Here is a 15,472-nt window from a genome sequence, read left to right on the forward strand (position 1 = left end):
AACAAGTGTACAAAATATCAATACATATTGATCCAATTGCTTTGCCAGTGTATTTTTTATCCCATAACCCTAAAAAGTCTAAAATAAAATTGAATGTTGCGCCAAATTGAAAGCTAGGTGTCTCAGACCGCAAGAGCGCTGCCAGCGGTGCTAAAAGACTGGGAGGTCTAAATAGTATGTAGTCTGTGACATCAGAAACCACATAAAGTGAGGTTAAGTTAAGTTTGTGTGTGTCAGGCCGCTCCATAGTCACAAGTAAGTTTCCCCTTGTTTCTATGTTCTTTAAAAGAGACGCAGAAGTGTTAGTCTTAAATCAGCTGTTTGTCAAAATAATAATCAATTAACTGGCATATATAGGTAAACAATAATAAAATCCTTAATTCAATGCAACAGATAAATACTGCTGTTTCTGCTTCAAATATATGAATTTTATCTCTCAGGCAAATAACATTTACAGAGCGATGGCATCGGCTGTTTCTGACAAAATCAGGGAACGAAGAAACAGAGTAAGTCTTAAAATTCTTGATTTAAAGCTTCTTTAGATGCAAAACTAGCATGGAAATCATGTTCTAGACTGTAGGAATGTAACCGGCTAAGAAATCAGTTTGGTGAGAGTCAATGTTCGTTTTTAGGTACTGTTGGGACCACTCCCAGAAGATTTTTTGCGTCTCAATATTTCCCCCCAAGAACAGCAAGAAGCTGCAGATCGTCAAGCTGCTATTGCCTTGCAACAGCAATACACTGTGGGTTAGTAATAGAACAAGGCGTTTGCCATTTGATTGAATTTTTCGGCAAAAATATGCCAATTTTAAATAATCTGTTGTTTGTAGGAGCCATTCCTAATGCAGCAGGCAGGCTAAACATTACAATTGTCCAGGCGAAACTAACGAAAAATTATGGAATGACCAGAATGGATCCCTACTGTCGCATTCGAATTGCACATTCAACCTATGAAACTCCCACTGATCCTAACGGAGGAAAGAATCCTAGATGGAATAAAGTAATCTCTTGGTATGTTTAGTAGTAGTTGGTAAATTTTCCAAACGTTTCTCTTCAAACCTTTCAATCAAGGCTTATTTTACGCATTTTTGGGTTTAGTGAATCGAAACTCAGCAGATGCGAAGAATGATTGGACTGACTGAAATACTATTCAGAAACGCTTAAAAAATTTCAAGCAAAAAGTAAATTTGGAAAGAATAAGAAATCAGCAAGCAAAAATAATACACTTTAGATAAAATATGATAATGTGATTCTTGCAAATTTTGTTCTCATTTTAAGATTTGCAGTTTACAGTATATGTATTGCCCACTTAAAAAGATGTAAAATACAATTGAAAAGTAGATTTTTCGCAAATATTTCAGGCAAAAAGTGTGAATAAAAATGTTTTTCAGCATGGTTCCCCAAGGAATCCAAACAATAAGCATCGAAATTTTTGACGAACGATCATTTACTATGGATGAGTTAATAGCTTGGTCTCTCGTTACTATACCGCCCAAGGTTCTGGCTGGTGAAACGGATGAGAACTGGTATAAACTAAGCGGCAAACAAGGCGAAGATGTGGAAGGAATGATCTTCTTAGTTATGACTTATAGCGTATGTTTTATTCATAAGTTAATGTTAAATTGTTTAAAGATCATATTTTCCAGCCTGCTGGGCCATATGTGTATCAGCCGTATAACCAACTGATGCTTGTTCCAAGAGTTGATGTTGGCGGTCCGCATGGGCCTCCTATAAAAGTATTTCATCGTTCTCCCAAAGCCGGAGATTCATTGCCACCGTTAGAGCTTGTTTTAAGCGAAACTGATCTGAAACAGGTAATAATATCCTGATTATTATATATATCTGTTTGAACGCGCCCGAATTTCTCTTGAATTTCAGATTGAAGAAATGTTCCCCAACTTGGACAAAGAAGTGATTAAAACTGTATTTGAAGCAAATAGGGGAAACAAGGACAGAACCATTAATTCTCTCCTACAAATGGCCGATTGAGGTGTTACAAAGAAATCCTTTTTCTTGCTAATACATATTGCCATAACTTTTGGTTAAACAATTTTTGCATCCTTTTTTAATGTGATTTCCAAATATAATAATGGTCTAAGTATTTAACAGGTGTCTCGTGATTACATGTAGTTAATCACTATATATTTTACTCTTAGCAACATATTTTAATAATTAGTGTTATACTCAGTAAGGGTCTTGTCTCATTAAATAAACTGTATGCTAATGTTATTCTTTCATTATTTTATCATAGACAACCTGCAAACAATAACAGCTTTTTCCCTGATATACAGGAGGTTTGACTCACATTGGCAAAGGTATTTAGCTATGAAACGTTATCTGCAGTATTCATTTTTTGTAAATATTACTTGAGTTAATATACATTTTGTTCGTATCTAAGATTCAGACACGTCGAAAGGGTACCTCCTAACAAAATGCTGGAATTAAAAAGTTGGTTGAAGAATAATTTTTTGCTCGGTAGTTTTGCTTCACCCAATGCGCCAAAATTATCGAACCAATAAACGAACGATATTGAGTGGAATTATGAAACTTACTATCATTGAATGTTTTATTAACAGAACTTTAGTTGCTAGTTAGTAACAATGCACATTGTTAGTTAACATAGAATATAAACTAGATTTACCTTTAATAAATATATGTTATATAACTAGGCAATAAAAATACCACATAACAAAAAATAGAAAAGATATGTCACCTAAGTCTTATAAAATAATAAACAACTCGTACAATTAATAGAAACCAAAATAATCTGAAACATTGACGTTTCTGTATATAACGCGAAGGAACGAGGAAAACTAAGCTGTTTTACGAAATTCTCGCAATATAAATTCTACATTTTCAATTGTAACAAGCATCTAAGCCGTCATTTTCCGTACTACATATTTACTATTGTCATTTTTAAGTTACGCGAAAACACGTATGAAAAATGCGAATGAATATACGAATGTATATTGAGTCAAATAATAATAGCCATAGTCGATGTTCTACATAAAACTGGTTTAATTCAGATTTTAATAAAGTGATTGTGACAAGCTTAACAGGCATGCTTATAGTTATCTGAGCGTTTAATTTACAACAAATACATATAATGACTGAGTTAAAAAAATGGACAACAAATCCAATTTAAGTTTGCATTTATCAGCAACTCATATCGCAGAAAATCGTTATAGGGCAATATTAACTTAATCAGTGCTTTTCCTGTTAAGGCGATATATACATACTACCAGTATCGTTATAATTTTACGGCTACGCAATTTTTTATTCGTTATTACGATCCACGGTGGCTGTTAAAGGTATTTTTCACCTATCGAATGAATGAATAGTGTACATACCTTTAACAAACACTGTATAAAAGTGGATGTTGATTTATATCAATCCTAATAGGTCAAAACTTAGCAGCTCTTTGTAAAAAGAATTGAACATATACGGATAACCATATATATATTGCAATTTTTGCAATCAGTCAAAAGGATATCGTATTACTTCAGTGCTATACGATTTTCATGCACTTGTAGATTTCAAATATTTATCAACTTCATGTACATGTGGACTGCTGCAAAAGCAAGGAATTCTACGTGAAATCGTTCCTAACAAACCACACTTGACCTAAGCTACGTCGATGTTTTAACTTCTATTCCCTGACTTCTAAGAAGCTCTCGAAGTTCGGCATTTTCTGCTTCTAAGGCGTAATTTGTCGACCTCAAGTTCTCGACTGCATTCGACAGTTTCTTATTTTCTTTTATATAGATGCCCATGCGCGATTCTGTAGTTTGCAATTCGATTATATATTCGTAAGCTTTAGACAAAACGCCTCCTTTCGAATGACCATCATACTGCCCAGTACCTTTTACCTCTTGTGGATTTCCTGGCAGGAGTTTTGCAAGTCTCCCTATCCAGTTGTTTATTTTATCACGTCTGCGTCTTTCAACTTCATTGTGCGTAGTCCTTCGTTTTTCGTCTTTCTACAAATTGCTCAATTTAGAGAAAACTATGCCCGGGGCAAAAAAAATCCACGGAAAGCATACTTTTTTAACTTGAACCACAACTGGTGCTTCCAAAATAGCTGATCTTGGTGCAATTGGTCTGGAACCGGTAGGTGAAGCATATCCATCAGTGCTTCCGATAACGTAAATGGGACCATTCAAACTGGCACCTGCGATTACCTCAGGCAGAGTACTAGCAGTGGTAAACGAGGAGCCACTAGTTACGAAATTTTCTGATGCATCTTGCACTTGCAAAACTCTATAGGTGATTACTGGACCTAGAAAAACATGAATAATATGTACATTATACTAGTGGACCATGAGTGAAAATTTAGAATTTGATGAGGATTTATCGTATATACTACATTGACTTGCCACTCAGAAGTGCATTTTTTAACAGTTTACAGCAAGGTTACACTGGTAATACCAGCACCTCAAACCATATTCTATTATCCGTTCAAACAGTCATCATTGTGGCTTGCAGTATTAAGCATTTCGATGTAAATAAAGTTGCTTGTAAGTTAAGGGTTTTTCCCATATCATTTTAACACCCAGTTTTAGGACTCACAAATTTTAGCTCCACGCGTGGAATTAAGCAAAACTGAACAAAAGCATTCACGTGAACTTAACTAGGACCACACCATAGAGTAAGTAAAATAAGTAAGAGTAAAAATAATTATTTTACTTTCTCTAGGGACCACACTAGGACGTAAACCCGTGCAAGACCGAGTAAAGTGAGGTTGGATTGGCTCGAAAAGAAAAAAATTGAATTGCTGTTTATCAGTTAGTTCACTAAAAATAGGTACAGCAGACAGGGAGGTCATCGATTGAACCTGGTCCTTTGCATAAGTTAATTAGATTAAATAACTGTATGCTTACCATCTGACGGTTTTATTGAATATTGCACGTCCGTATCAGGTGTTTCTAGCAAGGTTTGGGGAGCAAGATGTTCGACAGAGGGTTGCTCGTCATCACTTTCCATTTGGGTATCTTTAAGGTCGTCCAGAATTAAGGAATTCGCAGTTTCAATTTTACTAAAAGATCACAACGCGGTTGTCTTTTACTATACCCTCAACAAGCACTTATCCAAAGTGATCAGTTGCTGTGACCTTGCCAATGGCGTTATATAATAGTCTAAGGAATGCAACTAGAGTGCATTTTAAAGCTTTACCATGCTGTACCTTTGGCGCAGAGGATCCAGAATGTCCATTGAAGGTTAAATCCGAATTTTATTCAAGAATTTTGAATTTTAGTGCGATTTTGGTCACGGGAACAAAAGTTGGTCATGTGATAGCTAGGATGGTAATGACATTTGACATTCACGCAACATTTTTTGGTTGTACCCAGAATTTTCTTCTCCAGAGCACCGTTCGTAGAGCTCGAGTTTAACATTTGACAATGTCCCTAAAGGCATATTTCTTGACTAGGTTGTCCGTAATTCTCATATTTAAAAAATATGTTCCAAATAAATTTAAAAAATCACATCCTGTCACCTGTACCACTCACTATTTTGCTTATTTTGACACAATGGGAAGAATAGCGATAAACCTTATTTGAAACTCAAGTGACAGGCAATCACAAATTTCAGATCCACATCCAGAGACAAGTACTTGTCTCTGCCACATCATTTGTAATTTTGTGAAAGTCCACTTGCAACATATTTTAAGTAATATATGTGCAAAATGAAGCCCAGAATAAATATTCTGGATCTTCTAGTGCAGGTAAGTCTGCCTAGGCTTTTCCATATTCTGGTTTGTAGCTCATACATCTTTTCAGAGGCTCAAAACTCTACAAGAGCCTTGTTTTGGTAAACTATATGGTATTTTCGCCAAAGACACTCATTTTATATTAGGCCTACAGCTTGATAATGAATCAGACGTGTCTAGTAGATATTCTTTACCAGCGGAAGTAGACTTTTGTGGTAAATATTGGGAAAGTTCACCCTATGGGGAGTGTTGCTTAAAACCGACATTTGCAGGGATATTTGAGGCCTATTCAGGTACCATTGATATTGAAAGAGCTCTGGGCAGGTGTTCTAAGGTGGAGGTCACAGACAATCCCATATTTCTCTCAGTCAAGCTCATAGTCGAAAATGATATTCAGTGTAACATTGTATCCAACAATAAAGTAGTTAGTTCGAGTAGCTCAATAATTTCAATCCAAGACTTTTACTCTCAGTTTGTCCATATAAGACTACAGGGAGAGTTTCAAATAAACACTGAGCAAAACGAGGAGAGTATCAGCAATAGCTTTACTGTGTTAAGGAAATCTGTAGCATCAGGTAAAGTCTTAAAGGTGCGATTTTATTATTTTGAGCAGCGTTTGGAATTTCAGGAATAATGGCTTTTACTCTAACAAAACAGAATGTAATGCTCGTTGCAAGCGACAGTGAAAACGGCATCATTGGTTTAACTGGAGATCCAGCCTTTAGCGAGTTATGTCAGGATGAAAATGGGGAAGGAGGACAGAAAAAGAAAAAAACTGAACACTTTTTAGGCTTGGAAATAGTAGATGCAAATCTAATGAAAAGAGTGACAAAAGATCACACCAGCAAGGAGTTGAATGGACATTCACCTGTTGTAATCATTTGTAAAAGTGAGTGGCTTCTTCAACAACTTGCGAATACGAGCAATTCTATTAAGACCATTTTCAGAGCGAATGGCTGTACTCAACATTCCAATAAAAATTGATTTCCTGGCCACAATTAGTAGAGGTACTACGTTGTCAAGAATATATGATATACTGCTGGAATGTGCCATCAAAAACATAAAGTTATATGAGAGCGTTGTTCAATATTATATAAAAAAAAATCCAATCGAAGGAAATCTACAGTTGCCAAATACTCAACATTTCTTTGCAAAAGATTGCGGACATTTCGTCACACGAATAGTGTTTGCGGAATCAGCAGAAGACTTAAGTAAGCTCAGTTCGTTTTTTAAGGTTGAGGGTAAACGTGTAAGTTTACAGTTTAGTTTAGTAAGAAAACTTGTGAGTTTTTTGCGCTTCTAAGCCATCGTTGTGACGAACAAGCTCAAATAAAGCTCAATCCAGCGTCAGTTTTCCAGCGAAACATCTCTGAGGATACAAGCCATTCATACTCGCGAAACGTTAGAAAAACATTGTTTTTACGACGGCCTAAAAGCCGGGAAAACTTCCCTGTTTCAAACCATGACCGCGAAAGCCTGGTTCGATTAATACATATTTCTGTTTATATGTATTCTAGGAAAAGAGAGGGAATTGTTACATGACAGTTTATTGCTGAGCAAAATTATGCCGATGTTTAGAAAGTCCAATCAATTTAACTTTTCGGATTCAAAAAGTGGGCCTTTGATCAATGTTCATGAAGGATTGAAGCCAACAAATAATGGTGAGTTGCCTTTATTTGTAACTAGGCGAGATTTAAATTTGATTTCATACTGCGTTCATGCAAACAGAAATTCCAGTTCCATAAACTCGATAGAAGAAAGGAGGAACGTTTACAGCCTTCGGGCTTGAGAGCGTTATTTTTCAGTTTAAGCTTTACTTCGACCATTAAATACTGATGTTCACAAATATATATCTGGATATAATGGTGCATGAATAAGTATCAGAGCACAGTTTATATGTACTGAAAGGCTTTATCGAAAGTGTGTGTTTTTAATCTGAATTAGTCATGCCACAAAAACTATTATTGACCTTTTTAAATTACAGCTGGCAAATTAGCCCTAGTAAAAGGAAATTATGAATACTATCATTATTGCCAGAACAGATTGGATGATAATGGCTGGGGTTGCGCGTATAGATCACTGCAAACCTTAGCATCTTGGTATAAGTTGCAGGTACGTCGCCAATAGTCAGGTAAAACACGTATTTTACTTCCATTTATTACTTGTAGGGTTACACCGATCAAGAGGTGCCCACATTCAAAGAGATTCAAAAGTGCTTAGTTGATGTGGGTGATAAACCCAGAAGTTTTATTGATTCGAGACAGTGGATAGGATCCACTGAAGTTAGCTATGTTTTAAACTCTCTACTAGGTATTGTTATTTGACCAATTACTGCATATTTAGGAAATTTAATGAAATTAACGTAAAAGGATTCAAATTAGGACGTTTTAAAAATTAAAATTAACTCAGAAAATTATAATCTTGATTGTTGCTTTGTGGACGGACGGTACAATTATTTTCTATCAAATATTTTAGGCATAACTTCGAAGATTCTTTATGTAAGTACCGGGGAAGATATGGCTACTAAAGGACCAGAATTAGTAAGTCATTTCGAGACTCACGGATCCCCTGTTATGATAGGTAAGTTCATATTTAAATAAAGGAATGCGAGAACAAAGTTTTATTAACTGTTTCATTTGTTGTTTAAGGTGGAGGTGTACTGGCGCATACAATTCTAGGCGTTGATTATAATCAACAAACTGGGAACTTGAAGTTCCTCATTCTAGATCCTCATTATACTGGAGGTGAGGATTTGAACATTATTCAAGGTAAAGGCTGGTGCGGTTGGAAAGGCGTTGAATTCTGGAATAAAACTGCCTATTACAACATGTGTTTGCCCTTGGTGCCTAGAGAAGTATGAGAAACTTTTTTTTATTGCCGTTTTGTAAGTCAACTGTAATTTTCAAGTAATATCGGTATATCAATTATTTTAAGTAAAGCTGGTTTCAACTAAATTAAAGGTAATTTAAAATTTTATTTTTTTTGTAACAGTTTGGTGGTGTAATACACATTTCTATCCAGGTTGTTTTTGATTAAATTGCCTTCTCCAGTCCGCCCCATCCACAAGACTTGTATTTGCTCTACGAATTAGTATTGTCACTCGGCTTTTGTATTTAAAAATGCAGGTTTAATAAAACAAGCCACTATTTTTTACAAGTGTTACTATTTCAAGGGCTTGATAGACGTTAATTTACTACCTTACTACTATGTATAATACTTTTAATAATTAACATATAAATCCTCTATCCCTCTATCAGTTTAATTATTTCTAGAAGTGTCCAACTCTCTACATTAAACACCGATCAATATCACATTCACCTGGGTATAAAACTCGTTAATATATCGAGATCTAGTGATGTTTGTGTACGTTATAGCAATTAAGTATAAAATTAAATCCGCAAGCTACAGACAATTAGCGACTATTGGAAATCCTCTTAGATCTTTCATGTCACCATTGCTAACAAAATAGTGATTCAGTCTTCATTAGGTTGTTAAAGTTACACGAGGTAATTTAGTACCGTAAATTACTGCAGTAAAACCGTTGTAGTTCGTTATCGCTTCGACTTCTTTTATGGCGCTGATACTTTAAAATACTTTCGTTAGTTGAAAAATCGTACGATCGCTTTCTTCTCCTAATCTCTTCTTCGGGACAGGAACTGTCGAATTCGATTACATTTATAAAGCATATCGGTTGTTCGCCTTCTTCCAGCGGCTCTGTCTTGTATAGTTGGATAAAATGGCGTTTCTCATTTGTGGGGCTTTGTGGGGGCGCTTCCAAAGCTGGCTGTTGTTTCCAGTAACTCCTATAAAACAGATATATCAGCATTATTCTGAGGATTCATATTTAATCTACGCTATATTTTCATATCTTGTCGGTCATAAATTCAGTTATTTCCGCTTGCGCTTAATAGGCGATATTGATATATTTTTTGGTAAATTGTGCTAGAATGCAGGCTTTAGATGTGTGTGCTTATTGAAGTTTTATTCCCAGTTTGAATAATGTTTCAAAAATCATTTTTGAACTAATTTTACTACTTTCTTAATAAACTTACCAGTTTAAAATCGAGACGATCCTGTCATAAACACTTTGAAATGCATAGAAAAACTGCAAAATTGCAAAGTCCACCAGACTGATCTGATTCTTCTTGTCCGCCATGCCATCTGTTTCACTGCTCATTATCATTGATGAGTACTAATAACTGACCAACACGCACCAGCGATTATCTGCGAGTGATTGATATTCGGGAAACAACTTGCCAAGTGTTTATGGCACAACTGAAAACGGAAAAAACATAACAAATTTATGTAGTCGTTATCTTTATCATGACTTAGGTGTACCGGTCGACATAAATTTTCATTTGATCTTTTAAGTACGTTGAACATTGAAGGCGTGCAACACTCCGCATGATATGCGTTCAGGGTTTAAACATTCTGCTAACCTGGACCTGTTTCATGCTAGATATACGTGATCTGTTTACAATAATAATCTAATCTGCGATCAATATAGAAAGGATGTATGTATAAATTGGTACCAAAAATATTAATATGGGAGTAATAATTTTTAATTAAAAATTAAATAAGATATGGACAATTAATGAGCTGAGTGCTGCCGCAAGAGAAATCGAAAGCTTATTAGTGTAAAAGTGCTTAATTCTGTTTAGGTTGAATTATTTTATTAAACGAGAACAGTGCTGCAGCACTCATGCAATGCAGACAATAAAACTGTTTTTTTGTTAGATTTCTAAAGTGTAATCGCGTGATCTTCACCTATAAATGACATTCTCCATTAGTTAAATGGGGCCTGTAGGAATATGCCGTAGGCGCCTCATTTATTGGGGATATCCTGTAATTTTTTCCGCAATATTGCGTCGCTATGTTTTCCTCGACAGGAAATTACTTTTATTTTATAGATATTTACTGTATTGAGCCTTGAACTTGAGTTATTACTTTTGCCATAAATGGATATTTTTGGAAGCCAAAATGCTGCTTTAAATCGCTCTATATGTTTTAAAATTAAATACTTAAATTTATGAAGTGGACCAACTATTAAAAAACTTTACTTATCAATGTAAATCATATTACTGCAAATCAAGATAATACAAACACGCGAGACTGCATTGCATTTGTATTAGATTATTTCAAATCTACCATTAAAATATTGCCTAAAATGTCATAAATAGATGATTCAAGTTTCAAAAATTGGCGACATGTTTAATTATTTAAATTGGTACAACTTTCCTATGCCTGTCTGTTTGAATTCCATTTAAAAATCCATCAATTCTATTTTTTTATTAGTTTATATACTTGCCTAAGCAGAGTTTCTTGCCCGCGTTTGAATAGAAAGTGAAGAAAAATATCAAATAAACTTTCTAAAGGAATCCAAGCTATTGAAATGAAAGAACTTGTAAAACTAAATATAAAAGCTTGCTTTTTCATGATTAACGGTTTACGCGTTAGCCCCGGTACCGCTCATTGAAATATCAAGATTTATATATTTATTTATTAGCAGAAACTTGAAAATGTAAATGTTTGTAGCGCATTCAATTGGCATCTCCGAAAAAACAAACCGTGTTTGTTTGAAATATGATGAATAAGTTAAGAACTGAATAAAATATAAGCGATTTGAATTTTTTTTGCAATAATACCAACTTTATACAAGGCTGGAAACCTGAAGTTCGCTTCAGCAACTCAGGAAACCTATTAAACGTAAAGAGAAGGTAAAGCGTAGAAAACAAAAATTATTTTAATTAACAACGAAACTTATTAAAAAACCAAAAAAAAAATTGATATCGTTTTATTGTAAACCGCTAGTTTTTAAGAACGTTGACTACTTTCAAATGTGTGAATAATTATAATAAAATGAAATATAAAAACATTAGAAATAATTTTGTAAACTGTTTGTTGGGCATTAGAAATTATTTATACGGCTCTACGGGGCGTGAATCTCAATAATTTAATTTCAGCAGACTACAATTCTCTAAAACAGCATTAAAAACTTTGCGTCAATTTTCTCTAATTAGGTACATTTTTATAAAAAAGAGGAAATTGGAGCACGCACTTAATATAGGTACTATGTCGTAGTGAAGTTTAAAACAATATATGTAGATAGCCAGACAGCAGTAATAATGAAATTAACTTTGCCAGTGTATAATTTTTTTACTTGGAGACTAGAAGCTTTTTACAAAATTATCAAACCTACGGACATTTATACGGTAGACGTGAATATGACTTATGAATAAAATATCACCTAGAACTTTGCATCGTAATAAGGTGTGGAATAAGTGCTTAAATAGTTGTTTGTTGTGGGCTGATGGTTTAAAGTCCCCAGTGTTCAAATATAGAGAAAGTAAATGTATAACTTACATCAATGTGATTAAATCCAATAAAAATATGCAGTCAGCTCTCCCTGTTTATCACAATGTCACAACGATGATTGGTTGTATTTGGCTTCAAAGTAAACAGCCAGTTAATATCTAATTATTGTTATACGGTGCCAATAAACACGAATTTTGCAACTTTGACTTCAACACATTAATAGCGGAATAAATTACAAATCGAATAACTTTGTATAATTGACGCCAAGTTACTATAGGTAGTACGTGGGCAATGATAAACCTTGCTCGACCGATCCGGCGAGTTAATAAAAGAAAATGCGGTGATATTTGTTTTCATAGTAATATAATAAGGAATATGAGATTGTTTTAAGCTTATTAAGATGTGACGTAATGGAAGATTGGGTTGCGCTCCAAAACGCGCTAAAATTACTTAATTATTTGTACTAAAGTTTTATTTAAAGTTGCGAAATGTTTCTGTTTGTTTTGTTGTTTTTTTAGATGATGTGTCCATTATTGACTAGTTTAGAGATTTGTAACCTTTGTCACTAATTTTTCTACTGAGTGCAGTTAATATCGAGATATCTGTGTACAGAGTGTAAAAACACATTTTTAGCATTACATATGTGAAAAATGTTCCTAATGAAAGTTAAATAAAATCAAAACATTTATTGAACGAGAAAATTTAACTAGGAATACATTATAATATTTTATAAATTTATATTCATATGCCATTTATTTAAGTGTTTATGCGACACTACTAAAGTTTTTAAATATTTATAAAACGCCAAAAAATAGACTTTGAATCGAAAGTGACTTCGACTAGTTCAGTATCATCATGTGATACATATTCTGTTTAACCATTAATTTCTTAAAATTTTGGTTTATGATCGGTTGGTTATTCCAAGATAACAGATACAATGGTATTTCAATGATATGGAAAAATTGCCTGGGTCGAAGTTGCGAAACGTGTTTGCATCTTAGTGTTAAACACTGTTCAAAAAACGGGCTATAAGGTTTAGCACACTAATTTTCACGATTTGTTTCATGTTCTAAGTTTTCATGTTGATTTATTAGTACACTTTTACACACAGCTTTTTTCAGTAGTTAAACAATCAAAGGAAAGGTAGAATGTGAAAATTTTACGAAAAAACTATAAGAACTTTCGAACGTAAATTTAATCATTCGTAAGAACAAGCAACGAGAACGTTGGATTTTTGTTTGCAGAAAATGTATTTAAAACATTTCTGCTAATCTAAATTCTAGGTATTATGTCATTGATGTTCTCACGAAATTCTTTAAAATATAGTACAGATTATGAAAAGTTTAACTTTGTTTTTTATGCTTCAAGACAAACAATTGGTTCTTATGTCCAACGCATAAAAACTCTTTTTACATTGTTGAAAAAGATTATTTCCAAATAGTTTTGCTTGTTTATTACTGCACCAACAAAGCAAAACAACAATTTGCTTGCTATTCTAAATTATGGAGTTTATGTGGTTTTATAGAGGTAACAAGAGCGCAGATTCCAAACTAACGAGATAATCAAAAAGGTCACAATTCTTTACTTAAATTTTGAAAATCTTCTTTGTGGCTAAAATAAATAGCAACTTGCCTTTATTTTTCATGACTTACGCGTTTTATCAATTATATTCTTTGAAAAATTGGTAAATTTTGACCTGAAATGCAATGATAAGTAACTCAAACATGTATACCTTATGTTGCTTAAAATGGCATTCAAATTTACACGCCAATCCAAAAATATTGTAAAATTTTTAATGTTTTGTTAACCAAGATACAAGTCAGACAGAATGAACAATACAAGAAACAAACTGAAATGCATGATGAAACAAACAAAATAGATACATTTTATAGAAACTAATGCATACGTACACTGGATGAAAATTAACATTTTTTAATTCAAATTAATTGAAAATAAATTAGTGAAACTACTCAAGCAGCGCGACTGGGAAAGAAATTCGGAAAAACTCATCAATCAAAACTCAACAAAAATATTCTTATATCATAACTAAAATAGGTCTTTAAAATTTGGATTTGCACCATTTTTAGTTATTCATATTAATAGAGTAAATAAAATGTAGGTGTTCTGAGTTAGAACTTAAATTCCATTTAATTTTCATCTAATTCTATTGGTTTTTAACCATTGGTTAGCAATTCGTACTAAGCAAAGGCAATTCTGAACATTTTTCCGTAATGCAAATTATACGTAATTAAACAGATCTAATGCAATATCCATTATGARACTCGCACGGGTTTCTTAATATGGAACAAGTGTTTTCCGTTATGGCTTTCAACCTCTAAGTAAATCGCTTGTATATTACCACATTACAAAACTAATTATTAATAAATTACTCGCGAGTTGTTGCGTTACATTGATTTCTTATTAGGAATTAAAATAGTTGTTTTCTGAAGAATTACCCATAAGTTATTGGCAGTGACCATGAGCGAGTTTCAATGCTGGGATTCAAATGTTGGTGCATTCGAACCTAACGCCGGTTAAAGGATATTAAAATAATTTGTTTCAAATATGTAATAATTAATCGCAATAATTACTAATCGACGTCGTTCGTCGTTGCTCACTCAAATCAAGTATGATTGCCAATTTGATTAAGGAGCCTCTTACAGGTGTTATTATGTTTGGTATGATATAGTGACGACTTGATTGTACGTACGTACTAATACCTATAAAATTAAATAATTAACTTCTGGTTTTTTTTATTGATACAGTTGTATAGTGCGATTCGTAGAACATACATTCCACAGCAGATGGATCTGCTTAGATGAGTGCGGGGTCCAGTAAAAGTAGGTATAATTATTCCTCGTAAGAAAGTATAGGCAGGCATTTTTCAGTCACAGGTTCCATGTGTGACTGTTCCAAGCTCCTACCTGTTCCAAGTACCTGTGATTTTTTGACACATGTTATTTTGGCCCATGATATAAATATTGGTTTGTACTAGGGATGACCCGAAATACTTGTCACAGGTATTTCGGAACAGATATCGATATGGAACAGTCGGTACCTGTGACCGATATTTAAAATAACATGTGATTTCAAATAACAGGGCTCGCATACGATGCTGGTCAGGACCAGTACAACATGGTATTTCGATATTTGAACAAAGTAAAAAGGCAAATACCTGCCTTTGTGCCTTTTGATTCCCCGCGGCGTTGTCAATTGGCCTGAGTTTTAGTTAAAGGAGATATTTTATTCTCGTGAAGTGGTAAGGTTTTGTATGTATGGGAGTGGGACGTGGGGCCCGATGATTTTCGAATCCACGCAGCCATGATTCGGCAAATAGCAATATTCAATGAACAGAAAATATCGGGAACAGCAGTAACAGCCGTCTCCGATATTTTCTTTAATGTGACCAGGCCAGGTGAGTCACAGGCTGTGACTGACTGACTGTTTTTT

At 34.0% G+C, this 15,472-nt stretch overlaps 4 protein-coding genes across 13 annotated transcripts in view; 3 read left to right on the top strand and 1 right to left on the bottom strand.

Moving 5' to 3' along the window:
* Positions 1-236: 236 nt before the first annotated feature.
* On the top strand, positions 237-2,229 carry LOC109532830 (toll-interacting protein). Of its 4 annotated transcripts, none has more exons than XM_048670605.1 (7): positions 237-255; positions 458-506; positions 633-747; positions 831-1,011; positions 1,392-1,593; positions 1,647-1,814; positions 1,879-2,229. In XM_048670605.1, exons 2-7 carry the CDS (start codon positions 462-464, stop codon positions 1,987-1,989), a joined length of 822 nt encoding a protein of 273 aa, XP_048526562.1. In that variant the 5' UTR covers positions 237-255; positions 458-461; the 3' UTR covers positions 1,990-2,229. The 4 variants fall into 4 exon arrangements, with proteins under 4 accessions (XP_048526562.1, XP_048526561.1, XP_019753451.2 ...); XM_048670604.1 differs by lacking the exon at positions 237-255 and adding an exon at positions 267-357 and having other exon boundaries at positions 441-506; XM_019897892.2 differs by lacking the exon at positions 237-255 and adding an exon at positions 276-357.
* A 323-nt stretch (positions 2,230-2,552) lies between these two features.
* Positions 2,553-15,472, bottom strand: part of LOC109532831 (upstream stimulatory factor 2) — a 21,934-nt gene continuing 9,014 nt past the window's right edge. For 4 of the 6 annotated variants that reach the window (XR_007282483.1, XR_002171450.2, XR_007282484.1 and 1 more), the window contains 2 exons: positions 9,760-9,982; positions 8,313-9,510 (listed from right to left, as the gene is read on the bottom strand). Coding sequence is in view for 2 of the 6 variants with exons in the window: in XM_019897895.2 (XP_019753454.2) it covers positions 3,630-3,980; positions 4,044-4,279; positions 4,881-5,035; positions 5,183-5,211 (771 nt within the window). In the remaining 4 variants the exon portion in view is untranslated. Of the gene's footprint in view, positions 3,981-4,043; positions 4,280-4,880; positions 5,036-5,182; positions 5,330-8,312; positions 9,511-9,759; positions 9,983-15,472 lie in introns of those variants that run through there. The other 2 variants (XM_019897895.2, XM_019897893.2) reach the window with 2 other exon arrangements.
* Positions 5,540-8,728, top strand: LOC109532826 (ufm1-specific protease 2). 2 transcript variants are annotated; one of them, XM_048670598.1, is made up of 10 exons: positions 5,540-5,722; positions 5,778-5,922; positions 5,980-6,282; positions 6,321-6,596; positions 6,655-6,918; positions 7,225-7,368; positions 7,692-7,819; positions 7,876-8,017; positions 8,183-8,287; positions 8,356-8,728. In XM_048670598.1, exons 1-10 carry the CDS (start codon positions 5,675-5,677, stop codon positions 8,565-8,567), a joined length of 1,767 nt encoding a protein of 588 aa, XP_048526555.1. In that variant the 5' UTR covers positions 5,540-5,674; the 3' UTR covers positions 8,568-8,728. The 2 variants fall into 2 exon arrangements, with proteins under 2 accessions (XP_048526555.1, XP_048526556.1); XM_048670599.1 differs by having other exon boundaries at positions 5,545-5,722; positions 6,336-6,596.
* Positions 14,633-15,472, top strand: part of LOC109536083 (palmitoyl-protein thioesterase 1) — an 18,613-nt gene continuing 17,773 nt past the window's right edge. Inside the window, exons 1-2 of the mRNA XM_048670601.1 lie at positions 14,633-14,724; positions 14,788-14,862. Of these exons, the coding sequence (XP_048526558.1) occupies positions 14,841-14,862 (22 nt within the window). The 5' untranslated portion in view covers positions 14,633-14,724; positions 14,788-14,840. The remainder of the gene's footprint in view (positions 14,725-14,787; positions 14,863-15,472) is intronic.

This window comes from Dendroctonus ponderosae, unplaced genomic scaffold, assembly GCF_020466585.1.
Source record: "Dendroctonus ponderosae isolate FM_Combo_2020 unplaced genomic scaffold, Dpon_F_20191213v2 Dpon_F_20191213_1, whole genome shotgun sequence".
In the NCBI taxonomy this organism is placed as follows: domain Eukaryota; kingdom Metazoa; phylum Arthropoda; class Insecta; order Coleoptera; family Curculionidae; genus Dendroctonus; species Dendroctonus ponderosae.

What these genes read in the sequence shown, in the direction of transcription:
- LOC109532830 (XM_048670603.1), top strand. Translation starts at nt 423, where the DNA reads ATGAATTTTATCTCTCAGGCAAATAACATTTACAGAGCGATGGCATCG. An exon ending in GCAACAGCAATACACTGTGG is followed by an intron (nt 748 to 830) that starts GTTAGTAATAGA and finishes TGTTGTTTGTAG; the next exon opens with GAGCCATTCCTAATGCAGCA. An exon ending in TGGAATAAAGTAATCTCTTG is followed by an intron (nt 1,012 to 1,391) that starts GTATGTTTAGTA and finishes AATGTTTTTCAG; the next exon opens with CATGGTTCCCCAAGGAATCC.
- LOC109532826 (XM_048670598.1), top strand. Translation starts at nt 5,675, where the DNA reads ATGTGCAAAATGAAGCCCAGAATAAATATTCTGGATCTTCTAGTGCAG. An exon ending in TTCTGGATCTTCTAGTGCAG is followed by an intron (nt 5,723 to 5,777) that starts GTAAGTCTGCCT and finishes ACATCTTTTCAG; the next exon opens with AGGCTCAAAACTCTACAAGA. An exon ending in AGCGGAAGTAGACTTTTGTG is followed by an intron (nt 5,923 to 5,979) that starts GTAAATATTGGG and finishes CGACATTTGCAG; the next exon opens with GGATATTTGAGGCCTATTCA.